The 26,866-nt window shown below is 43.9% G+C and overlaps 1 protein-coding gene across 15 annotated transcripts in view; it reads left to right on the forward strand.

Annotated features, from left to right (window-relative positions):
• TCAIM (T cell activation inhibitor, mitochondrial) overlaps positions 1-26,866 on the forward strand; it is a 167,739-nt gene that overhangs the window by 77,696 nt on the left and 63,177 nt on the right. For all 15 annotated transcript variants that reach the window (XR_003854572.1, XR_003854573.1, XR_003854574.1 and 12 more), the window contains 4 exons: positions 4,583-4,835; positions 20,716-20,838; positions 23,690-23,787; positions 24,118-24,209. Coding sequence is in view for 12 of the 15 variants with exons in the window: in XM_029589388.1 (XP_029445248.1) it covers positions 4,583-4,835; positions 20,716-20,838; positions 23,690-23,787; positions 24,118-24,209 (566 nt within the window). In the remaining 3 variants the exon portion in view is untranslated. The remainder of the gene's footprint in view (positions 1-4,582; positions 4,836-20,715; positions 20,839-23,689; positions 23,788-24,117; positions 24,210-26,866) is intronic.

The following is a 26,866-nucleotide window of genomic DNA, read 5'->3' on the forward strand; positions in this document are numbered from 1 at the left end:
CCCTAGAGAAGGACAGTCACTAGTTAACAAGAAACTAGAGGGGAATGGAGTAAATTTAACTCCATTTACAGTAGAGAATGTATGAGAAGAGCTGGGGAAACTGAAAATGGACAAAGCCATGGGGCCTGATGAGATTCATCCCAGGATACTGAGGGAGCTCAGAGATGTGCTGGCGGGTCCACTATGACCTTTCAATAGATCCCTAGAAATGGGAGTGGTGCTGAGTGATTGGAGAAGAGCAGTGGTGATACCGCTTCACAAGAGTGGAAACAGAGAAGAGGCTGGTAACTACAGAGCAGTTAGCCTCACCTCGGTGGTGGGAAAAGTAATGGAGTCACTGTTAAAAGAAGGAATAGTGAACTATCTACAGTCGGAAGAATTGCTGGACCAGAGGCAGCATCAAGGAAGAGTACTCGATGTCATCTACTTGGACTTCAGCAAAGCTTTTGATACGGTTCCGCACAGGAGACTGGTGAATAAAATAAGAAGCTTAGGAGTGAGTGCCAAGGTGGTGGCCTGGATTGCAAACTGGTTGATGGACAGAAGACAATGTGTGATAGTAAATGGAACTTACTCTGAAGAGAGAGCAGTGTTGAGCAGAGTGCCGCAAGGGTCTGTGTTGGGACCAGTCCTGTTCAATATCTTTGTGAGCGACATTGCGGATGGGATAGAAGGTAAGGCTTGTCTTTTTGCGGATGACACTAAGATCTGCAACAGAGTGGACATGCCGGAAAGAGTGGAGAGAATGAGACAGGATTTAAGGAAGCTGGAAGAGTGGTCGAAGATATGGCAGCTGAGATTCAATGCCAAGAAGTGCAGAGTCATGCATATGGGGTGTGGAAATCCGAAAGAACTGTATTCAATGGGGGGAGAAGGGCTGATGTGCACGGGGCAGGAGAGAGACCTTGGGGTGATAGTGTCTAATGATCTGAAGTCGGCGAAACAATGTGACAAGGTGATAGCTAAAGCCAGAAGAATGCTGGGCTGCATAGAGAGAGGAATATCGAGTAAGAAAAGGGAAGTGATTATCCCCTTGTACGGTGAGGCCTCACCTGGAGTACTGTGTTCAGCTCTGGAGACCATATCTCCAAAGGGACAGAGACAGGATGGTGGTACCCAGAGAAGGGCGACCAAAAAGGTGGAGGGTCTTCATCAAATGATTTATGAGGAGAGATTGAAGAATCTAAATATGTACACCCTGGAGGAAAGGAGGAGCAGGGGTGATATGATACAGACTTTCAGATACTTGAAAGGTTTTAATGATCCAAAGACAATGACAAACCTTTCCGTTGCAAAAAAAAAATCAGCAGAACCAGAATCAGCAGAACCAGGGAGGAAGACTCAGAACCAATGTCAGGAAGTATTTCTTCACGGAGAGGGTGGTGGATGCCTGGAACGCCCTTCCGGAGGAAGTGATGAAGACCAAAACTGTGAAGGATTTCAAAGGGGTGAGGGATAAATACTGTGGATCCATAAAGTCTAGAGGAAGTGAATGAAGAGAAGAGGCATGGGGGTGGCTTGCGGGAATGACGGCTACTACCTGGAGATGAATATCCTTATTCAATAAACATACACACGGTTAATACGACTCCAACATTGCTCTATGCCTCAATGGCAAGAGGAAATGTGGAAAAAAGGATTTGTATCCACATAAAAGCAGGGGAGTAGCTTGCTTGTTACAGCGGTTACTATCCCAAACCAAAAATACCTGATACTTCACTTTCAATGCATATCCAGCATAGCTCTATGCTTCAACGGCAGGGGGAATAAAGAAAAGATGTTTTATATTCGGACATCTACCAACAAGGACTGAATCACATAGTCTGGGTAAAACAAATAAGCATGGGTGTAGCTTGCTTGTTACGGCGGTTACTACCCCAAATCAAGCCTGATACTTCACTTAGAATACATATCTAACGCAGCTCACTGCTTCAACGACAGGGGGAATGAAGAAAAGAGGATTTATATTCAAACAACCAACAAGGACTGAATTGCACAGGCTGGGTAAACAAGCATGTGAGTAGCTTGCTTATTATGGCGGTTACTACCCCAAACCAATTAGCTGGTTACTTCACTTAGATGCAGCTCCAGCACTGCTATCTAAGATGGCGGGGGTGGAAGGGAAGTAGAACCAAAAAAATTATTTAAAGGGACAAGAGTAACAGAAAAGTATGAAAAAAAAGTGTGAAAGCTTGCTGGGCAGACTGGATGGACCGTTTGGTCTTCTTCTGCCGTCATTTCTATGTTTCTATATGTTTCTATGTATCCATGGGGGGGTGAAACCTGCGTGGGGTTTCTGGTATTGCTCTTTACGTAAATTCACAGTGATAGGTGTAGCAGACTAAGAGAAGCTTTCAAAGACTTTAGACACTAATTACTCATGGATTAAAGGTGATCTTTATTTGGTTTCAACTGCCAACTGAATTATCATAAACATATTTGCCTTTTATTACTGCTTTAAATGTTTGTCTCACAATTTATCAAGCTCAAATGCAGGTGCACATAGTGTATGCCCCATGGTTTGTCTGTGGACGTTTCTTTACATATGTGTTTACTAGGATTCACCACTAAGCTGGTATAGGGGGTTTTCAGCTCTGGTTCTCAAGGGCCTTAAGCCAGGTCTAGTTTTCAGGGTGGCTGCAATGAGTATTCATCAGGTTTATTTTCATACACTTGTTCCAAGAACCATGTTAACTTGCATACAGGTCGATCCAGTAAAGTGTGCTCCGTCGGAGCGCACTGTCACTCTGCTCTGGACGCGTGTTTTCCCTTACCCCTTATTCAGTAAGGGGAGGAAAACACGCGGCCCACCCGCAGCACCTAATAGCGCCCTCAACATGCAAATGCATGTTGATGGCCCTATTAGGTATGCGCACGGGATCCAGTAAGTTAAATGTGCAGCCAAGCCGCACATTTTACTCTAAGAAATTAGCGCCGACCCAAAGGTCGGCGCTAATTTCTTCCGGCGCCAGGGAAGTGCACAGAAAAGCAATAAAAACTGCTTTTCTGTGCAGCCTCCGACTTAATATCATAGCGATATTAAGTCGGAGGTCCCCAAAAGTAAAAAAAAGTAAAAAAAAAAAAAAAAAAAAAAAAATTTTGAATTCGGCCCGCGGCTGTTGGGCCGAAAACCGGACGCTCAATTTTGCCGGCGTCCGGTTTCCGAGCCCGTGGCTGTCAGCGGGCTCGAGAACCGACGCCGGCAAAATTGAGCGGCGGCTGTCAAACCCGCTGACAGCCGCCGCTCCTGACAAAAAGGAGGCGCTAGGGACGCGCTAGGGTCCCTAGCGCCTCCTTTTCCCCGTTTGCACCGCGTCACCTCATTTAAATACTGGATCGCTCGCACCGGCGAAGGGCCGGTGCGTGCGCTGGGAGAGCGGGCGTTCGTCCGCTCTCCCACGGACTTTACTGGATCGACCTGATATTTTGGTTACTCTAAAAAAAAAAAAAAAAAAAAAAAATGGACTTGCATCCTGGGCTAGAGGACGTAAACTAATGTGTGTGATGCAAATTTTAAACCAAAGAAAAAGGTATCATGCTGAGCAGATGTTTGCATTTTTATTTAACTATGTAAAATTTTTCTCAGTCTCTTGGGGAAAACAGCTTGCACAGTACTGAATTTTAAACAGTCTCCGCTCCTTTAGTTCCTGCAGACTATTCCATAAAAACAGAAAATGTGGCTAACTTTTGTAGCTGCGTTTTGGCAATAACTGCCCAATGCTGTTGATTCCCTTCCCTGTACAGCTTTGAAAACCAGCACTACCATGCCACCACTGTAAAGTAACCTGTCGTTTTCCTCCAGTATTCAGGCATCGTGGTCCATAGCTCATTTGTTCTGGCCTGATTAAGTTTTCTCTAAAGCTAGTCAAAATGGATTGTTAGTCCATTAAAAAGGTATCTCCCTCAAGTTGTTGGTTGGACTTTCTCAGAAATATTTGCTCTCAGCTACAGTATCAGAAAACACAAGAAAAATTGAATTATTGTTTTTCTTTACAATTCATCTGTGAGAGCAAAAAATCAATTTCCCTAACTCAGATAAAGGTGTTTGGGATTTTAATCAATGAAGATGTAATCCATAGGTGCAGAATGGAGAAAATTCATTTTACAGTAAGGCTCTTCATCTCCAGATAGACCCCTCATTGTCCTCTTTACCTTTCTGATACTCCAAACGCACCGTCTACTAACTGTATTACAGGACCCCGTTTCTCTATAGATTGCTGTGATTGGGTGCCTCCCCTTGCATATCTCAACAATTAAGTAAAGCCTCCATGAACTGAAAGGTCTTCTGCAACCCAGACAATCTCATCTCTTCATTTGACCTGAAATTGTCACATCTGCAATGCTACTCCTGGACCTGTCCATCCCAAGGCATGAAAGACCCAAAATCTGGAACCAGTGTGGCCGACTGCATCCAGTCGGTCCGGTCCTTTACTTTCTTAACTGTCTCTGACTGCTGGGGAGGAGTGCATTTGGCCAAATGGAGATGTAGCCAGTCACCTTGTTGCCTTGCAGATCATTGATCTCTGCGTTTATCCATTAAATGTCAGAATGAATGAATTGTTTTGGGTTTTGCTTCTTATAGGGTTTCGAACAGTCAGTATTACTTTGAACACCAGGGACCTGCGAAGCACTGTATTAGATATTCTCGACTCCTGCAGTTTATCTACTGAGCATGTGCAAAGCTTGAATGTTAATGTGGATTCCCAGCCCCACAAGGGAGCACAAGGAGCATTCTACAGACCTATCAAATGGGACAAGACATTCTACTCTTTTACTGGCTTCAAGGACCCCGAGGAAGAGCTAGAACAAGCCCAGAGAGTGGAAACAGCTTTAATGTATGTAAAGGAGCTTTATTATTGTAAAGGGATAGTAACAATAGAATCTTTATACCTCTGTAATTAATTTCCTAGGTTGTAAAATGTCATGAATTAAATTATATTAAGGCTGTGTTCCTCTTGGAGGTGGGGGGTTAATATACAGTGTATCCTGTGCCATATGGTTTCCATGATGAATTTATTAAAATAGCCTTACATTAGAGATCCCATTGATTGATCTACAAGTGTAACAGTGAGTAAAGAATGTGAGGGGGGGGGGGTTTGTGATAGGGAAGAAAAAATGGATTTTCAGGAGCTTGGCCAAGAGCTTTTTTGCAGAATGTGAATCACAGAAAGCAAGTCTTAGTGCACTGTGTGCGCACAACACATTTTGTCACTTCAGGGGGCAATGTTGAGTAGCCCATTTGTAGTCACAAAGCGTGCAGTTTCTTGTACCATGAACCCGCATGCTGTGTTCTTGCTATTCATATGAATGGCAGAGGAGGGTGGAATAGCATACAAACGTTTTTTTGAAAATACCATGTATGTGCGCTGTGCTCTTCTCCAATGTAAACAAGCCTCAGGGAATGCCTCTTGTTAATCCAGCTAAGGGTATACACACTATTTATTTATATTTATTTATTTATAAGCTTTTAAATATACCGACATTCGTAAGTACATCATGCCGGTTTACAATGTAACAGAAAGGCAGAGAATACATAAAACAAGGGTGGGGGGGAAAGAGGGAGCAGCTGGAAGGAAGAGAAGGGAGAAGCAGGAAGAAAACAAGGCAAGGGAGAAGGACCAATGGCGGAAGGGGGCCACTGGAGAGATTAACATTACAACATCATAGAGTGCGCACTAGGCATGACTATGACTATGCATAACTATGAAAGTCATGCATATTTTTATCCACACTAAGGAGGCTATCTTGAGTCAGGCCATTTTATCCAGATAAATAGCTTTACAAATTGCCCTATTAATGTATGTTTTAGTGTGTCCCAACATATCCCATAGTTGAATCTGTTTCTCACATGGTTTTATATTTCAGTAATAAGTACTAATAAACTGTATGTGACCACCTCACAAAAATACAACAAAAGCTATAAAAGAGGTGTAAATAAGTTAATAATCAACAAAAATGTCTTAGAATCGGTATTAGAGAATAGTGTGCTGAACAAATGTAATCCACAAGCAGTTGTCACATCTTATACCGAATCCAGAAAATATTTTTTTCTTTTGCTTAATATCTACTATGCATAAAAAAGGTTACCATAATGTTCACTTAACTGGTGCCTTGTGTGTAGAATCACAATAATTAATAAACTTATTTAAAAAGGAGAGCATCTGTCCACACCTAACAAGGCTAGTGGTTCAACAGCGAAAATTAACTTCATCAAGGGTCACTCATTTCCAAAAGCAATTAAAAAAAAAAAACACATACCTTTCTTTTGAAAAACTCATAAAACATATAAATACCTCCTCTTACTCACCTGAACACGTCTCTAACAGAGCACAACAAATTCTCAAAAATGGCAACATGTTCACCAAACCTGTCATTTAAATACAAATGCGAACTCATACAAAGGTTTACTTAAAAATCAATCAAAATAAAACATCAAATAAAAAAAGCAGGTAAGTAACCAATCAAAAGCAATTTCCCACAAAACCAATGAAAAACAAAAACCAACCATAAATAAATAAAAATAAATAAACAGCCTTCCCCACTTCGAAAAAACAAAATTCAAGCTAACGATCAACAAAACACCCCCAACTCGATCTCTTTATTTAAACCATAGGAATGGATTGTCCGAAGTTTGTGTATCTGCTGTGGAAGTCTGCTCAGTGAAATATAATGTATTTGAAGATTTTAAGTTTGCAGTTCTTGAGAAACCTAGAGTTAAATCTTGAGAGGGCAAGTCTGATTTATTGTTATATCACCATGAACATGCTTCACCACCAACAGTTTAGCTAGAGAAATTAAAATCAATAAATGCAAACAAAATAACAGCAATAAAATACAAAAACAACATAATAAATGAAAAATGCCCATAACCTACCCAGTCCATTCTCCCTTCTCCTCATCTACAATACACTCCAAGTTACCACTTAAAAATCTCTAATCAAACCAAGTATTAGTCAAACACCCGAGCAAATAACCAGGTCTTCAGGTCACACTGGAAGACCTGGGGATCATCCTAAAGGCAAAGTAGCTTAGGCAGTGAATTCCAAATAATTGGAGCGACACATGGAAAAGCTCTTTTCCTAGTCAACACCAGTCTTACTGTCTTTAATGAAGAAATGCCTATAAACGGGCATCTGCAGACCTGAATGCACTACTAGGAATGTATCTAATAAGGCCCTCCTGTAAGTAGCTTGGACCCCAATTATGTAGACCATTCAAAGCTAGCTATATAGCTTCAAAAATAATCCTGTAATAAACAGGCAGGGAGTACAGTTCTTTCAGCACTGGCTGCCTGTTTGTTGTAGGATTATTTTTAAAATTATATGGCTGGTTTCTAATGCCTTAGACATTAACTCTCACTTCAGCCTTGTTTAATGTTTTCCAGCTGTTACCCTGAAGAATCTATTGTTAAAAGAAATGTATCAGCAAGCCAGTTTCTAGTTCTGCCTCTTCCATTATTTTACTCTTCTAGATCTCCTTTCTTGTCATAATATCTTTTTATTTTGTATCCTTTTATATTTTTAGAAATAAATGGTGTGTGGACCATGGCCCTTGATTTTGAAAATCTCACTCCCTGAGCCCATTCTTCAACTCTACATGGATTCTCTGAAAACAAGCAGTTCACTGTAGTCACACAAGTGGGTCAGCTGAGGTGCTCATTGCCAAATGAACATCTGTTACAGATTTTTCTGGAAAGTCCTAAAAGCCGTCACTGCACATGCACAGGAATTCCTGCAGCCCTGCTTCTCCTCTGTTCATTTTTTTTCTGTGGAAAAAATGTCAGCTTTAGTGGTCCTGCTTGTTTACAGTTTTCCCTTTTTAAAAAAAATGTAATTTTTTTCTTAACCAGGTTTTTTAGCTCTCATTTAAGTTTTCATATTCTTTCATTGATTTTGCTAGCTAACAAGGTATTTTTTTTCTTTCCTCTTCCTCATCACAGGCATTTTTCAGTCCATCTCAGCCATTTTTTCATAAGTATTTTTCATAAGTATTTTATCTTTATTTGATTTTGTTATAACAAATCATTAAACTAAATTAAACTAAAAAAGGCCCTTAGTAATTCTGAAATTTAGAATGTTTAAAACATTTTTTTAACGTAAATGTGTGGGGGAGTGGCGTGGAATGCAGTTCTACCACTTCTTTTCGGAATTAAGAGGCAGAGTAGCAGGAGTGTTCTGCTCCAGCCTCTCCCCTTCAGGCAGCCTGCAGGGAACTGGAGTGGAGGTTTTTAGCCTGGAGCTACTCTGCTCCCTAAACCAACCTCTTCCTTCTTGTTCTATAGGGAACAGGAAAATGGTTGATACTGAAGCAGAGACTACAGAGAAAAGAACAAGTGCTAAAGAGGTTGAATTAGCACAAGTTTGAAACTTGTGAGCAGCAGTGTCAATTGTCAAGGCTTCAACCACGACCTTGATTAGCATTACAGCTCACAAGTTTCAAACTTGTGTTAATTCAACCTTTTTTGTTTGTTACTCAGGGTTCAGTTTCTGGGAGAACAACCCAGAATGGTCTTCTGCCACCATTATTTTGTGTTATGGTTTTGAGGTGTTTGTGTGGATTCTTGGGTACTGTGGGAGATGACCACGCCCATGGGGATGAGTCCCGTGGGGAGCCACAATACTGGGTTAGACTCAGGACGCACAAGCACAGAGTTTTCTTTTATTGTACAGCTAATGTATACCACTAGAGGGGCAGTAGTGAGTAGATCCAGAGGTAGCAATCCAGGAACCCTCAGCAGAGGGAACCCGTCTCACCAAGATGGTATAGGGCTATCCAGGTGTAGGTTTCCCAGCACGGCAGAGCTGTAGATGAGACAGACTGAGAATTAGATTACTCACTAGATGGTAGCTGTAATGTTGATGATTCCATCAGGCAGAAGTAGATGGTAACAAGCACCGAGGCAGGGAGAACAGGCCCTCGAGGAGCAAGTACCTGATCCCAGTTAAGACACCTGAAAGAAAGCAGAGGGCCCCCGAGGAGCGGGTACCTAGGATAGAGTATACCCCGAAGGGCAGAGAGGACTTCCAGAAGCAGCAGAGTAGCTTAAACTGGACGAGTCCAATCCATACGATCCGTATCACGATCCTTGCTAACTCAATGAGCCAGCAAACAAGTGTAGGATAAATACCCAGATGGCGTGACATCTCTTGTGGGTGACGCCCCCGAGGTTCGCGCCATAGCTGGAATAAAGATGTGGGTAGCGCTCGCACACCCTAGGAGGCCCTTGGGAGGAACATGGTGGGAGGCAACGCCATAGCCGTTCCAGGGACACCGGAGAGAGTGGCTTGCAGACACGGCGGTGGCCATCTTCCCAAGGCTAGCGGGGAGAGCAGAGAAAAAGGTGAGGCACAAGGGTCGAAGCCGTCTGAGACTGACGGACGCAACAGTACCCCCTTCAAAGGGCCCCCTCCAGACCTCTTACCTGGTCTTGGTTTCTGTGGATGCATTCTGTGGAATTGCTAAAGCATCTCTTTATCCATGATATTTGCCGAAGGTTCCCAAGCATTTTCTTCAGGTCCATAACCCTCCCATGACAGGAAGTATTCCCATACTCTTCCTCTCTTTCTGACATCAAGGATAGTATCTACCTTGTATTTGATGTCTTCTTCTGCATCAATAGGTTGTAGGTTCAGGTGTCTTGGTTGAGAATTCACTAAGTGAGACATGGAACGCATTATAAAACGTCAGTGCTGGTGGAAGTTTCAGACTGTATGTAAGAGTACCTAGTCGTCGGAGAATGGGAAAGGGTCTGACGTAGTGTGGAGCAAAATGAGCTGATGGTAGCTTGAGTCTTAAGTATTTTGTTGATAGCCAGACTTTATCACCAGGCTGAAATTCTGGAGCCTTGCAGTGATGAGCATCATAGCCTTTCTTTGCTCGTTGTCCTGCTCTACGGAGCATCTCTTTGGTTTTAGTCCATAGTTGTTGGATATCTTTGGCAGTAGATTGAGCTGCCGGGGACGACACTGAAAGTGGAAGTAGTAAGGGTGTTGATGGTAGTCGTCCGTAGACCACTTCAAATGGCGTTGATCCATTAGATATTGCTGGATGGGAGTTGATGGTGAATTCAGCCCAGGGCAACAGTACAGCCCAGTCATTTTGACGAGTACCTACATAGGCACGAATGTACTGCTTGAGTGTCCTATTCATTCTCTCTGTTTGCCCATTAGACTGAGGATGGTATGCAGAGGTGAAGTCGAGAAAGATATCAAACTTCTTGCACAGTGCTTTCCAGAACTTAGCTGTGAATTGGGTTCCTCTATCAGAGACAATGTGCATTGGCATGCCGTGTAGGCGAAAGATGTGACCAATGAAAAGCTTTGCAAGCTCCATGGCTGAGGGCAAGCCAGGGAGAGCCACTAAGTGAGCCATCTTCGAGAAACAATCCACACCCAAATGGTGTTGTTTCCTCCTGAGAATGGTAAGTCTACCACAAAGTCTGTAGCAATGTGTGTCCAGGGCTCGTCTGGCACTGGCAAGGGTTGGAGAAGGCCCCAAGGATGACCAGGCGGCGGTTTCTGTCTGGCACAATTAGAACAAGAAGCGACGTAGGAGAACGTGTCTTTCTTCATGGTGGGCCACCAGTAGTACTTCTGAAGGTTTCCCAGAGTTCTGCATTGACCAGGGTGTCTAGCCAGTTTAGAGTCGTGAGCCCAAGCTAACAGCTTTTTCCTTAGGTTCTTGGGTACAGTGGTCTTACCCACAGGTACTGGGTGAGTAGCTGACAAGATAACTCTTTTCGGGTCAATGATATGTTGTGGTTCATCAGGTACGTCCTCAGAGAAATGAGTGAGATAGGGCATCTGCTCTGACATTCTTATCTCCATGGCAGTATTTCAGCACAAAGTCAAACCTGTTAAAGAACAGGGACCATCTTGCCTGCCTATGGTGTAGGCAGGCAGAGGTACTCCGGGTTTTTATGGTCTGTAAAAACTGTGATCTGATGTTGTGCACCTTCAAGCCAGGGGTGCCACTCCTCGAATGTCATCTTTATTGCCAGGAGTTCTTTATCCCTTATGCCGTAGTTCTCTCCGTTGGCGAGAAGCGATGGGAGAAAAATGAGCATGGGTGTAAGGTCTTAGAGTCACCAGCCTGGCTTAGCACGGCCCCTACGCCTACGTCTGAGGCATCGACCTCAGTGATGAAGGGCCTGGTTGGATCCAGATGTCAGAAGCATGGCTTGCTTGAGAAGGCGTCTTTCAGTTTCTGGAATGCTGTTACTGCCTCCATAGACCAATTGGTGACATTGGCACATTTCTTAGTCATTGCTGTAAGTGGAATAGTTAGTGAGGAGTAGTTCTTAATGAAAGTTCTGTAGTAGTTGGTAAATCCCAGAAATCGTCCATTTCTGAATGCTCTCCAGCTTCTATGGGTCCATCTGAAAACTTTGGTTGGAAACAATGTACCCTAAGAAAGGCACTGATTCCTTGTGGAACTCGCATTTTGACAGTTTGACGTATAGACTGTTCTCGCAGAGTCTTAGCAGTACTCTCTTGACATCTTCCAGATGAGTGTTCATATCCTGGGAAAATATTAATATGTAATCCAAATACATGACAACACATTTGTAGAGTAGATCATGCAGAATGTCGTTCATCATGGTTTGGAAGACAGCCGGGGCGTTGCACAATCCAAAGGGCATCACTAGATATTCAAAGTGCCCGTACCGGGAGTTGAAGGCTGTCTTCCATTCATCGCCAGTGCAAATGCGAACTAGATTGTAGGCTCCCTTGAGGTCAAGCTTGGAGAATTTCTTGGCTCCCTATAGTCTATCAAATAGCTCTGAGATGAGTGGTAAGGGATAGCGGTCTTTCACAGTGATCTCATTAAGACCTCTGTAGTCAATGCATGGATGCAGTGTCCCGTCTTTCTTCCTCACAAAGAAGTCTGCGCCTACCTCAATAGGAGAGATATCCCTAAAATATCTGAACTTGAGAGGCAATTTTTTGATAAAGACATTACAGGACTAGAGGTACAGCAGGTGAGCAAGGAGCTAAAAATCCATAAGGCTCCGGGTTTAGATGGATATACGGCCTTATTCTATAAAAAAAATTCTCAACCCAAGTTATCCCTTTACTGCAGGAGTGGTTTAACTCGTTAAAGACTGGAAATTCCCTCACATCAAGTGCAAATGTGGCTGGGATTTCTATTTTAGCTAAGCCCGGGCAGGACCCCTCCCTTTCTGGCTCATATAGGCCAATCTCCTTGATCAAGGTTGATCTAAAGATCTTTGCCAAGATCCTGGCGAATAGGATGAAGTGAGTCATGACCAAATTGGTACATATGGACCAGGCAAGCTTCATCCCTGGCCACATGACGGCAGATAATATGAGAAAAGTAGTGGATCTTGTACGGCTGGTTAAGTAAAAAGGGATCCCCGCAGTGCTGCTTTCCATCGACGCAGAAAATGCCTTTGATATGTTCCTCTGGCCCTACCTATTTAGCTTATTGCGGAAAATGAATTTTGGAAATTCTTTTATGGCCTTGCTACAAAATCTATACTCTAACCCCCAGGCGCGTGTTAAGGTTAATGGCATATATTCAGAGCCTTTAACCATCCACCGAGGCACATGACAGGGGTGCCTGCTATCACCGCTCCTATTCGCCTTATTCCTGGAACCCCTAGCTTATAGCATACGAACCTCTGGGGCTATTCAAAGAGTTCAGACATGCCGAGCAGAGTATAAAATTGCCATGTTTGCCAATGATGTTTTGTTCACTCTAACACAGCTGGCCACATCACTACCAGAGACTATAACTGTTCTCCAGGATTTTAGCAGGGTTTCGGGGTTCCACTTAAACCTTGAAAAATTTGAAGTATTAAACTTGACAATGGGGGAGGAGCAGCAGGCTAGATTATGATCACAACTTCTCTTCAGATGGGCTAAACAAAGTATAAAATATCTGGGCATCAGGATAAGTAAGAATTACGATGACTTGTTTGAGCTGAATTATAAACCTCTTTGGCAAACATTATCAAAAGAGCTGGAGATGTGGGCCTCTCTTTCACTCTCCTGGTTTGGTCAGATGGCAGCAGTGAAAATGAATCTACTCCCCCGATTTATAAATTTATTCCAATCGCCTCCAATCCCTATACCTAAAGCTATGTATTTGGAAACGAAAGCCACCAGGGGTAAGGAGGGATGTAATGTATCAGCCAACCCTTAGGGGAGAATTGGGAGTCCCCAACCTTCAATGGTACTGGGTGGTGACCCAGATGAGGGTCATTATTGATTGGCATAGGGACAAAGAAATCCAAATTTGAGCAAAAATAGAGCAAGAACTGGTGGGGAACGTGCCACTGTGGACTATGATCTGGCAGCCCAGGGAAACCTGGCTGAGGGCTATCCTTATGGCTCCTACGAGTACAACGCAGTTAACATTGGATACATGGGAGAAATGGCGAATACATTTTGTAGGAACACACCGCTATTTCTATAGTACATCCATTAATTATAATACTAAATTCCTGGCCAGTAGAGCGATCACAAACTACCAATCATTGTTGCTCAAAGGCATAGTCCGGTTAGAGCATCTCTGGGGAATACAGAAATTTCTCACCTTTTTAGGAGCTACTAGAGAAATATCAAATAAGTGGGAAGGAAATGTTTCTTTACATGCAAATGCACCACTTTGTGACAGCAGAAAACATAGGGACAGAGCTTAAACAAGGCAAAACACAACTGGAGCATTGATGTAACAAGGCAGATGGCATGACAGATATTATTTCCAATCTTTATGGGTTCCTTGGCAATGCGAAGCGGCTCAAGGCTCCATATGTGGCATGGGAAAGAGCATGGGAAAGAGATTTGGGTAAACCATTCGCCACAGAAGAATGGGATTTGATATTCCACAATACTAAATGCAGTTCGCTTTCCGCCCTTTTGTCGGAAAACAGCTACAAGGTACTAATGAGATGGTATTTAACGCCCAACAGGCTTCATAAGATCACACTCATGGCAGGCGACACCTGTTGGAAAAATTGTGGAGAGAAAGGAACTTATTATCATATGTGGGGGAGCTGCCTCAAACTGAGACAGTTCTGGAAAGAACTTATCCATTTTATCACTGCCATCTTAGGCCTAAAAATATCTTATGCTCCAGAACATTTCTTGCTTAATTTGCCACCAGATGTCCCTGCCACAAAATGGTTACTGGCCCATCAAATTATACTAGCGGATAGATGCGAACTTGCTTTGTTCTGGAAACAGGCCGAACTCCCCACGAAGGAGGATGTGGACACACGACTAGGGCGAAATTGCTTATTGTATAAATTAACTGCGATAAAAAATCACAACTTGCCCAGATTCTATAGGATACATAACATGGCAGAATAAGTATGCAAATGCATTATAAGAGAGTACTAGGGCTACCTATTGGAGTGCACGCAGATTGCATATGTCATCTGGAAAATGTATAACATCATACTATTTACTAGGTCTTTGACAAAGTGAATGTAATGTTCTCAGTCGGGGGGGAGGGAATAAGTTCTGTTTATATTGAAAATGTTATTGTCATGTACTCACTATTGTTTTGTACTAATTAGTGATGGCAAATAAAAATTACAATTTAAAAAAAATATGTCACTTACTCAGTGCATCAAGCATGCCAAAATTCAAGTGTCAGAGACTTTGACCCTTCTAGACGTGTCATGTGATCTGCCTCTTTCTGCTTCCCTCTCCGTTCCAAGCATTCTGTTCAGTGCATCCTTTCTGAATTGGAGTCTGAAGAGTCCCATGGCTCTGCTTATATGTTTGAAGGATTTGTTTCTTTTTTTTTTTTTATAATTTATTCTTTATTGGTTTTTCATTGTCATTACAACAAATAGTGTTAACACTGCATAATACAGGAAAATTATTGTAGCATCTCTAATTCAAAACAACAAAATTATCTTATAACTCAAGGTAATTCCTCAAAACTAATGCTACAATAAACAAATAATATGAGAGGAGGCCCTTCTTCTAATCTTGTGACTACATACATCTTTAAAAATAAAGAGTTAGAGAGAGAATATATCTACTTATCTCTTTTAGGCTAACATTGATGGTAAGTCCTCCTCCAATCTTGCCTGATTTTTATCTCTCAGAAAATATATATGTTTGAAGGATTTGTTTCTGAAGACAAATGCTCCTCTGATCTCCCCTCAGTGCCATCTTTGCAACAGGCAGTGTACAGATCTCCCCTGAAGAAGATTCCTTTTGAGTTTCAGGTTGAGAGTCAGCCCATGGCACCTCTTCTTGGCATCTTCAACTTCCCAGAACCTTCAAAACATATTGGGGTAGATTTTCAAAACTTGCAAGCGTGCATCCATGTGCGCACGCTACCTGGCGCACACACATGGACATGCAATTTTATAACATGCGCACGCTAGTGCGCGCATGTTATAAAATCAGGTGTCGGCGCACCCAAGGGGGTGCACATTTGTGCAACCTGCGCGCGCCGACACCCACAGCTTTCCACAGTTCCCTACACCCTATACTAACTTTCCTACCCCATCCCCTAACCTTCCCGTCCCCTAGCCCTATCCTGACCCCCCCCCCCCCCAAATCCTTATCTTACCTTTTGCGCCTACTTCGAGCAGGCGCAAGCTGCACACGCTGGCACCCTGCCGGCACACGATCCCCCGGCACAGCAGCAAATGGCCGCTGTGCCGGGCACCTTTAGCCACATCCCGCCCCGGGTCTTACGCGTATGGCAGGGCCTTTGAAAATTGGCCCGGCGTGCGTAAGCCTGACTACGCGCGTAAAGTTTTGAAAATCTACCCCATTATTTGGCGGAGGGGCTTCATCAGGAGTATGCAGTAAATGCATTTTGTCCCTGGCAAGTATGTGATGGAGGTAAAGGATTCCATTGGAAAGGTATACTTCATGTAGTAGATAAAATTTCCAATCTTGTTGACTTTAGTAGCCTCTCTTATAGTACCGCAACTTTTATTTTTTATCTGGGCTTCTAAGATGGTTCTTTAAACAATCTCCATTCCTCATGCAGACTTTTAACCCTCCCAACTTCTTCTTTTGGTTTTCTTCTGATTTCCTTGTTTTGTTATAGTCTTTTTAAAGTCAAATACTATTGCAGAAGTTTAATTTCTTCTTCTCCCTCCAGTAATAATATCAGATTTGATCCTTATTTTTAAATAACTCTACCATCTTTATCGTTTGCACCATGTCCTATATTCCACTGAGAACTAGATCCAAAGTAGGTCTCCTTCTTGTTGGTTCCAGGAGCAGCTGCTCCATGAAACAATCATTTATGGCATCTGGAAACTTTACTTCGCTAGCATTCCCTATTATTGGAGTGATTGAAATTTTCCATTATTATTGTGTTTCCAAGTTTAATAGCCTGTGAAATCTCTCTTGAACTTTTTGTAGTATGTTTCATCATCCTGGCCAGGCATGCAGTTGTATACCCCCCACGTAATACTCTTGCCCATCACACATGGAATTTCTACCCATAGAAATTCCAGAGTGCAGACTGCTTTTCCTACTTGACTCTGACATTCTGAAAATATAGTGCTGCATTTTTAGGAAAAAACAGTTAAGCTATTCTAAAACTCACTAGCATGGAATTTGGTTGCATGACTTGGATTTTTTTTTTGCTTTTTGTACTTTTGCTCTAATGTAGCACACACCCTGTAAAGAAACACTTCTGGGGCTGTCCTAATGAATGAATGCTACATCCCATAAAATAGTGGGGTGCCTATAACACATTAAGGGGTAGATTTTTAAAAAATACGCGAGCGCGTCCATGTGCGCGCGCTGCCCGGCGTGCACACCTGGATGCGCAATTTTTATAACATGCATGCTCTGGTGCGCACATGTTATAAAATCCCGGGCAGTGCTCACAAGGGGCGTAGAATTTCGTTAATTCGCACAGCAACACATCGTCGAGCTTCCCCATTTCCCTCCTAGTCCGCTGCTTAATTGGAGCGGACTGGGAGGGAACTTCCCTACCCCTTACCCTAACCTTCCGTCCCCTTCCCCTCTCCTACCCGCCCATTATCCCTATCCTAGGTCGTCCCCCCCATTTTTTTTTAACTTACATTTTGCTCCTGCAAAGGAGCTGTAGCAAGTTGCCGGCACATGATCCCCCAGCACAGGCCGCTGTCCCAGCACCTCTAGCCCGACCTCCCCTCTGCCAAGGCCCGGTTTTTGTGCGCGTAACAGGAGTTACGCACTTGGCCGGGCCCCTTTTAAAATGCACACGGCGTGGACAAGGCCCGCCCGCGCAGGTATCCCCTGTGTTTTACGTGTGCAGGCCATTAAAAATCGGCCCTTAATAGCGCTCATAGGGCCGGATTTTAAGACCTACGCTTGGGCGTACCTTGCGCACGCCGAGCCCTAGAGGAGCCCCGATGGCTTTCCCTGTTCCCTCCGAGGCCGTTCCGAAATCGGAGCGGCCTCGGAGGGAGCTTTCCTTCCACCCCCCAGCCCTACCTAAACCACCTTCCTAACCTTTATTATTTAAGTTGTGCCTGCCTCTTGGCAGGCGTAGGTTGCGCGCGCCGGCCTTAGGAGGCCTCTGGCCACGCCTCTGCCCCGCCCCAGGACATACACATGTCCCGGTGCTTGCGCGCGTCGCCAAGCCTATGTAAAATAGGCTTGGCGTGCAGGGCTTTTAAAATCTGCCCCATAATCTACTGAGACTATTTTTAGCTTGTGCACTAAAAAATGTAGTGCATTGTTCATTAAGTGGCAATACACACTAACATTTTGTTAGTATAAGTTTTAGTACCTAGGCCCCTAAGTAGTTAAAAAGAATTCCTCAGATTGCAAAAAATGTAATATCTAATTTACTTGTAGTTACTATAGATTAGTTTTGTCACTTGTGACGTATCTATTATTGCCATTCGAGCTGCTTGTGTTATCCAATTTTTTAAATCCATGTTACAGAGATCTTTGGATTTATAAATGTTGTTAGTGTCTCCTGTCTGATGTGTTGCTGCCATTTCTTTTTATCGTTTGTATGATTGGATTTAATCCAGTACGGTGTTTGTCACATGACTGTCTCCCTGCGGTGGATTTCTAAGTCATAAAACATAGTGAAAATGTGCATAGCACAGTAAAATCCAATAGCTCTTAAACCTTTACAATTCAAGAAGGACCAAAGATGCTAGAGGAAAAAATAATTTGTTTTATGTAATTTTGACTAAAGATTTAAGATCATACAAGAAAGCAAGCAGATCTCATCTTAAATGTGATGAGTCCATTTTATGTAGGCTACAAATGCTATAAGTGAAATAAGCCAAATTCCTTTAATTCTAATGTAGAGTACTTTTTGAAATGTTTGCTTGGGGGTGTGTTTGAGATGTGAAAGTAGAAGAAAATGTTAAAGTAGATTTAATATGCCAACATGGATGAATATCACTAGGTACTGAATTCCAAGCACTGTACAGAATTTATACATTTAATTTGATTATATGCATTTAGAAATTCTGACTGTATTCTTGCTAGGACTTTATGATTTCTAAGAACCCAGTCAAGGCAAAGATTTTTTTGTATGCAAGGTTCTTTTTATCTGGCTCAGCATTTTTCTCCTGCTCCTTTGGGTTTAAGGCTCAGTTGGAATCAGCCTCTACAGAACTGTCAGCTTTCACTTTTTGGTTTTTTTTAACCTCTACCTCCCATCACCATATCAGGCCTCTCTACCAGACATTACAGACCACAGTTCCTTCCGGAGCCTAGTTTCTTCCCATGCTCAAGCTGGCCAGTAGGTGTTGCCGATATGCAATGGCTCAGAATCCCCTCTCCTGGAAGCTATGAACGCAGCCCGCTGCAGCATCTCCAGCCCTGGGAAGCTGGGCTCAGGAATCAAACCCAGAGCTCCTGAGCCATCGCTCAGCTAGTGGGCTGGCAGGATTCTTTACGTGTACAGAGAACCTGGAATGAGCTGATTTTCAATGGCACAAACACCCTGCATGGGGGAAGCTTTGTAACTTGATTGGGTCATAAGGGTTTTCAGAGCAAAAGAAGAACATCCATAAATAGGAAGGAACATTTTAGCCTGGATATTCAACAAATTGTGCGCGTAAATTCCGGACTTTACTCATGTGGCTGGGCCTTGCGGACACCGAGCCAATTTTCGAAGGGGCCCGGCCACACTTAAGTCCCGGTATGCGCACAAGTGCCGGGCTTCTTCGAAGATGCAGGCTGGGGGGAGGGGCAGGCCGGAACTGCACCATTGTTCACTGTCCCGAAGACCTGGCTGCTGGCACGTGCAACTTCAGCTCGGGAGCTGAAGTAAGTTGCGAAATGAAGAAAAGAAAAAGGTAGGGTTTAGGGGGTGGGGAGGAGAGGGGAAGGGAAGGGAAGGGAGGTTAGGTAGGGGGGTAAGGAACTGGGGAAGGCCGGAGTGGTTGCCGCGTGGAAATTGCAGAAGTCCCCTTCCCCCCCCCCCCCCCCCCTTGTGCGTACCGCCCGCACATATGTGCATGGATTATAAAATCCGGCATGCAGGTGCACAAGGCCTATGGATTTTCTACCATGCATGCACGCCAGGAAGCGCGTGCAAAGTGGAAAATCTACCCCTTTATTTTTAAGCACATGCATGCTTCTTTGGCCTGACAAAGATTTATAACTTTTATTTTTTTTCTCCAGGTACATATAACAAACCATTTAATTATCAAACAACTAAATTCTCGTTAAGCTTTCAGAATAGAATGGTTGGCTCATTTTCTAGATTTTTCAGATAAACAAGCACAGGTATTCCATTTTTTAATGGCATTAATTTAATTTATATATTCAATTTTATTTTTTTTTTAATTTGCCAGCAGCACTAATTACAGAAATGCAAGTAATATATTTTTTTCTTTCAAACTTATTTTCCCATTCTTTTGCATTGCACTCTTTTTCAATATTTGGTGTTTTTTCGGGGGTTTTTTTTAACCGTAAAGGGACATGAACATGACATTTTTTTATCTCTGTTTTCCTTCCAGTAGTTCTAATTTTTACTTTTCTATGTTAAATTCCTTTCCTTGAAGTAGGAGGCTAATGAAATAATGTCCAATATTATTTTCATAAATGATTGTCGTATGATAAAAAAAAATAAATTATAAATATTTTCAAAAACTTTAAACATTAACATTGCCTCAGAAATGAAATAAAATCAGAATGAAAAAGATGCATCTTGGTGTTTTCCTTAAAAGGATAGATTCGGAACGTAACATAAGTGTCATACAGGTCCATCAAGCCCAGCATCCTGGTCTCCGACAGTGGCCAGTCCCGATCACCAATACCCGGCACATCCCAAAGCATCGATCCAATCCTCCTTGCTCATAATCAGGGACTCCTTTAGTCGTCTAGTACCAGTGCCTGTATTTACTCGTCTGACTTAAATAGGACCCTTTCATGGTTAAAATATACCTTTTAGTTTAAAACAAAAGAAAAAAAACAGTTCAGTTTAATAGATGTCGAGGCTGCCATAACACTCCAACTTGGGGTCTTTATCAGTGTATTCTATACAGTTCTTGAGCAAAACTGTACATCATGGGAACCAGCACAGAGGCAGTGCTTTTAATTAATTATTGTCGTAAATTAGGGGTAATAACAGCATGTTATGACAAAATGGTGACTGTTCAGTTCTATATAGTAATTATTTAATGTTGCTAATCCCTGAAAACTGGTAGAATTTAATCATTTGGATTTTTTTAAACGTTTGTAGAAACACCCAAATTCTAGTTGTGAAACATTTGGATTTTTTTTGTCTCTTTTTTTTCTTTAGCTCCTGGTTAGATACTAATGAAGATGATGCTAAAAAGAAGTTGAAGAATAGTTTGCCACTTAGAGAAGAACTAGACCGTTTAAAAACTGAGCTCTCTTACCAACTGCAACTTTCTGACATCCGGTAATGTGCCGCAGGGAACACGTCTTATAGCGATCAATCCAAATTTCTGTCACCTTCTTTAGACAGGCACATGCACCCTTATAAACACTGTAATTTTGTAGAGTTTTAGACTTTCTTTGCAAAATGTCCAATACAGACATTAAGGGGGTAATTTTCAAAGGCACATGCAAAACCCGGCAGAGGTGTGTAAAAAGTACACAGAATACAATTTTGTGCATATTTCTACATGCACACTAAGGGGCGGATTTTAAGAGCCCTGCTCGCCTAAATCCACCCGGATTTAGGCGAGCAGGGCCCTGCGCGCCGGTGCGCCTATTTTACATAGGCCTACCGGCGCGCGCAGAGCCCCGGGACTCGCGTAAGTCCCGGGGTTTTCTGTGGGGGGCGTGTCGGGGGCGGGCCCGGTCGGCGCTGCGTTTTGGGGGCGTGTCGGGAGCGTTTTGGGGGCGGGCCCGGTCGGCGCGGCGTGTCGGGGGCGTGTCGGGGGCGGGCCTGGTTGGCGCGGCATTTTTGGGGCGTGTCGGCAGCATTTGGGGGGCGGGCCCGGGGGCGTGGTTACTTTCCGGGGGCGTGGCCGCACCCTCCGCCCCCAGGTCGCGTCCTGGCGCGTGGGGATTTACGTCTCCCTCCGGGAGGCGTAAATCCCCCCGACAAAGGTAAGGGGGGGTTTAGACAGGGCCGGGCGGGTGGGTTAGGGAGGGGAAGGTGAGGGGAGGGCAAAAGAAAGTTCCCTCCGAGGCCGCTCCGATTTTGGAGCGGCCTCGGAGGGAACGGGGGTAGGCTGCGCGGCTCGGCACGCACCGGCTATACGGAATCGATAGCCTTGCGCGCGCCGATCCAGGATTTTAGCGGATATGCGCGGCTACGCGCGTATCTGCTAAAATCCCGCGTACTTTTGCTTGCGCCTGATGCGCCAGCAAAAGTACACCAATTCGCGCGGTTTGAAAATCTACCCCAAGGGGCAGATTTTCAAAGGGTTACACGCGTAAATTACGCGCACAACCCCGAGAAAATGCCCCTGCGCGCAAGCCCCGGGACGTGCATATGTCCCAGGGCTTTGGGAAGGGGGCGGGGGAGTGGGCGGGGCGCCGGTCCAAGGGCGGGACCGAGGCCTCCGGCCAGCGCGTGCAAGTTACGCCAGAGGCAGGCGTAACTATGACGACAAAGGTGGGGGGATTTAGGTAGGGCTGGGGGGTGGGTTAGATAGGGGAAGGCAGGGGAAGGTGGGGGGGAGCGGAAGGAAAGTTCCCTCCGAGGCCGTTCCGATTTCGGAGCGGCCTTGGAGAGAACAGGGAAAGCCATCGGGGCTCCCCTAGGGCTCGGCGCACGCAAGGTGTACAAGTGTGCACCCCCTTGCCCGCGCGCGCCGACCCCCTGATTTTATAACATGCGCGAGGCTACGCACGCATGTTATAAAATCGGGCGTAGATTTGTGCGCGCCAGGTTGCGCGCACAAATCTACGCCCGCGCGCATGTTATAAAATCTGGCCCAAAATGCGCATTCTGAGGAGCGGAATTGGGGCGGGATCGGGATTTTACATGCATTCTTTACATTTTCAAAAGTATGCATGAAAATCCCCACGCATGGAGTTACACACCTGCTCTTGAGAGAATTGTAAAAGTGGATTTATGTACATACATCGGCTTTGAAAATCCTGGTTAAATTCTGTGGGTAAAACTTATCTGCAGGCTGTTTGAAACTAACCCTCTAAATTAAAAAAAAAATGCATATATTATAGTTGAAAATTGAAGCCCTCTGTGTAAGGTTCATGGTCTTTTGCCTGTTAATATTTTTTTTCCTATAGGGAAACAGGCCAGTTTGGTTCAGTTGAAATCTGAGGGGAGGGTCAGAGCACATTGTGATGTCATCGAGCACTTTGAAAGTTGCCCTGCCATTGGCTGACATCACAGATTACAAAAGATCACTGATATGGATTCAACATCCAATGTTCAATAATACAAAACCCACTGCCTCCTTATTTAATATCAAATTGTACTGCCGTGATCACCTATTATTTTTATTAAAGAAAAAAAAAATTTTTAAGTGAAATGTGGTGGTTTCATATAGTATTTGAACAGGGACCATCCCGGTTACCCCGTCATTATCATTATTATAATCATAAACTCTCCACCTCCACTCTTTTTATAATTGTAAGGGTGCCTCAAACAAAGTTTGCTCATGCCGTATCCAGTTTATCAATATTTCTTATCATGCTTATGTTGTGTCCTGCAAAGACATCCCAAAATTTGAAACACCGCCATTGTGTCAATACTTAGCTTAAGAGTTTCCCGTGTGTATCGGTGTTTCCTCTCCAATGCTCCTTTGTGATATGTTAATCAACCCGACTTGTGCAAGTTTCGGATGGCATCCTTCTTCAGGGGTTACCTTTCCAGAGACACCCGAAATTCGTATAGATCGTACCTTTCAAATATTTTGAGTCTAACTTAGGTGCAGTGAGCCTCCTCGCCATTAGGTGATCACGGCAGTGCAATTTGATATTAAATAAGGAGGCAGTGGGTTTTGTATTATTGAACATTGGCTGACATCAAGCATTTTAAAACTGCCTTGCCATTGGCTACTGCCTGTGGTCAGCAGTGGACTTAATTTCTTTCCTAATTTCCTAATAAAAAAAAAAACCATTCCTAATGTTTCATGATGTCCTTATTGTGCAAAGGTTTTCATAGCAAATGTCATAACCATGTGCAGATATCTGTACCAAGGAAGGAAATGGGGAATCATGGAATGTTCACATATCTCCCTTGTCTTGCTGTACTGTAACTGCCCATTTGAATTACAGTGTTTCTCATACACAAGCACAAATTATTTTTAATGGACATTTAACTTGTATAGGTGGCAGAGAAGCTGGGGGATTGCTCATCGCTGCAGCCAGCTGCACAGTTTAAGCCGCTTAGCTCTGCAGAACCCAGAAGCACTGCGGAATGCTAAAGGTACATCACTTATTCTGTTCACCCCAAATAACAGTTTAACGATGCATATCCCAAAATCATTTTAATTAGACTTTTTTTTTTTACTTTGTATCAAAGTGGAGAGCCTCCCACTAAAAGCAGCAATAATAATAATGTGTGTGTGCTTAGAAATGCTTACAGTATCTTGAAAATAAGTTGATGCCACAAATAAAAACATGGCTGCGTTTTATAAAGAAGAAAATATTTTCATGCATAGAGCACAAGTTTGGGGTTTAGTGTGGCAATGCAAAGGCACATTTAAGGTTACGTGTGACAGAATGTGGCCAAAGGACTCGTTCTCTTTGTTCTCAGGGCGCACCGTGATATTTACTGATCGGTCGGGCGTGGGTGCAACCGGCCACGTGATGCTGGGGAGCATGGACGTGCACCATCATTGGAGCAAAGTAAGAGAGAGCGAGCGTGCGCACTGAGAGCTTTTTTTTCTTTTTTTCCTTGTTCTTCCTGCTGCTAAACTTGTGCTTTAATGAGATTGAGCATCCTCATAGTGCTGGCACAAAGCGGTGAGGAGGAGCAGGAAAGGCCCTTGCAACTAAGTTGACTTAAGGGAGGGAGGAGCGGCACTGGGGCAGATGCTCATGCAGAAACAGGAGGCAGATGCTGGGGAAGGGGGGAGAGGCAGAGAAGATGGATAACTGGGGAAGTGGGTGAAGGGGAAAAGGATGAAAGCTGGGAAAGGGAGCAGATGGGGGAGTAAGGCTAGAGGGCGGATACTGGGAAAGGAGGAGAAGGAAGCAAGAGGACAGATGGGGAGAAGAAGAGGGGAAAGGCTGTGTAGGAACCACCACCTCCAAAGGCGGGATCGCTGTACCAGAGTCGCGGGCAGTAGGTGGGAGTGTTGTGCTGGTGCAGCTGCTAGTAGGTAAGTTGGGGGCAGAGGGTGCAGGGCCACTTAATACTCGTCTACCGGCCCTAGTTAGACCCTTACCAATAGCTCTTGAGTCAGAGTGTAGCAAACTGCATCTTTGGTGAGGACTTCTCTAGCTAAATCTGTTCACAGTATCTCAGAACAGGGCGATACCAGTTTTCTGCTCTAGAAGATCACAAAGCAGACTAGCATCAGATGCCTTATCGCAAGGCCAGTTCCCCACGTCTGCTGGCCTAGCAGCAGGGCAGGGCCCAGAAGAAGAGGAGCTGGAAAAATAGTGGGAGGAGGAGGAGCAAGAAAGCGCATTGTCACAGCTGGTACACCCCATGAGTGCCAGCCTTGTGCCAGTGCAAGACCAGAAAGGAGAGGGGGACAAGGAGTTGGAGGTAGGCCCAGGAGCTGAAAGGATAGCGGGAGCAGGAGCCAGAAAACGTATCCCCACAGCCAGCGCTCCCCATATCTGCTGGCTCCATGACACTTTTAAGAGGGGGCTGGAGAGGTGAACAACTGTTAGTTTAGCAAAGGAAAGGAAACATGCCTTTGTGCTATACTTCTAGCATGCACTTTACAAGTTATTACAATTTAAGGTTGTCTTCGTAAATAAGAGAAGAAAAATAAAACCTAGCGTTCACACCCACCAAAAATAAGTTGCTGCCAGTTGTTGGCGTTCTGATGGGTGGTTGTTTTTTTTTTCACTTTTTGTTGAAAGCTGGCTAGGGAATTCCATCTGATTCTCTTTGTCTTCAGACAAAGCAAAGCTGCTTCCCCGTAACAAGAGTTCTCTGAAGACAGGGGAATTGCCAGTCATGCATTCTGTACTTCTGTCCTGGAGTTGTGCTTCTTTGTTCTAATGTTAGGATGGCATGCAATAATAAATTTCTTTGCTTTTACTAAATTCTTTGTAATATCCTTGTGTCCAAATATCTGCAGAGAAGCGCTGTTTACAAAGTCAGGTAATATATACACAGTCCTGTCTGTTGTGGCACAGGGGCATCTGTGCACACCCAGAAATGTTCTCTAACATTTCCTGGAAGTTTCTGGAAACAGTCTAGTTGGTGGCAATGATGAAAATGCCCATCTGTGTGACTGGTAGTTCTGCTGTCTTTAGAGAGAACCTCATTACAGGTGAGCAAAAAAGTATCTCGCTGAACTTTGAAATAAAGTATGTTCATTGTAACTTTTATGCTAACAAATGTTCAAAATGTTATTGTTGCTCTAAGGTTATTGGAATTTATTTTAAAATGTTAGATTCTTTCAGATTTTCTTTAAAATTGTGTTATTTATAAACTTAAAGTTTGTCCAGGGACTTGATGGGGACACGCCCCCTTACTTTTCTCCACTTCCTTCCCTTCATTCACTGTTTACATAGTGCCATCAAGGTATATACATATTCTACATAATAAATCATATCATTTCAAATGTCCCTGTCTCAGAGAGCTTCTCTTGTACGGGAAGGTGAAGCGACTTCCCAAGGTCACAGTTCAAGTTTTAGATAGGGAATTAAGCGGGGATTTCCAGGATGCCTCCAGCACCTGAAAGAGGGAATCTAGGCCATTGCACAGGGGTGACACCTACTGGCCAGACTCAGGGTGTACACATAATGGGATCTGGAAGGAGCAACTGTGTGATGATTATTGCTGTGATAGCTGGCTACATAGTAAGGGAGAGCGGGTTAAAATGGGAAAGCCCAAACTCTTGTGAATAAAAGATCATGGCACAATAGTCCCAGTAAAGGAGATAAAAGGAATCTGTCAGGCCAAACAAAAAATAAATAGGTCTGCATGGTTGCAGCCCTGCTCAAATCCAGCTACGTTACACTTTTCAGCCTTGTCATCCCTCCCTTCCTTCTTTCCTTAGAATCTTTCTTCCACTTTTCTGCTTTGTTTTTAATTTTCACCATTTTGTTTGTATAAATATTTTTTATGGGAGATACACAGATTGTTCATTTTGGGGCAGATTTTCAAAGGGTTACGCGCGTAACCCCCGAAAAGCTGCCCCTTCCACCCCCTGCGTATGCCGAGCCTATCTTGCATAGGATCGGCGGCGCGTGTCGGGCGTGTCGCGACGGCGCTTCATCGGAGGGCTTTCCGTGGGCAGGGCTGAGGGCATGGTTCTGGCCCAGGGACGTTCCGGGGGCATGGCCGCAGCCTCCGGACCAGAACATGGCGCGCCGGC

The sequence above is a fragment of the Rhinatrema bivittatum genome, chromosome 2 (genome assembly GCF_901001135.1).
Source record: "Rhinatrema bivittatum chromosome 2, aRhiBiv1.1, whole genome shotgun sequence".
Lineage (NCBI taxonomy): Eukaryota > Metazoa > Chordata > Amphibia > Gymnophiona > Rhinatrematidae > Rhinatrema > Rhinatrema bivittatum.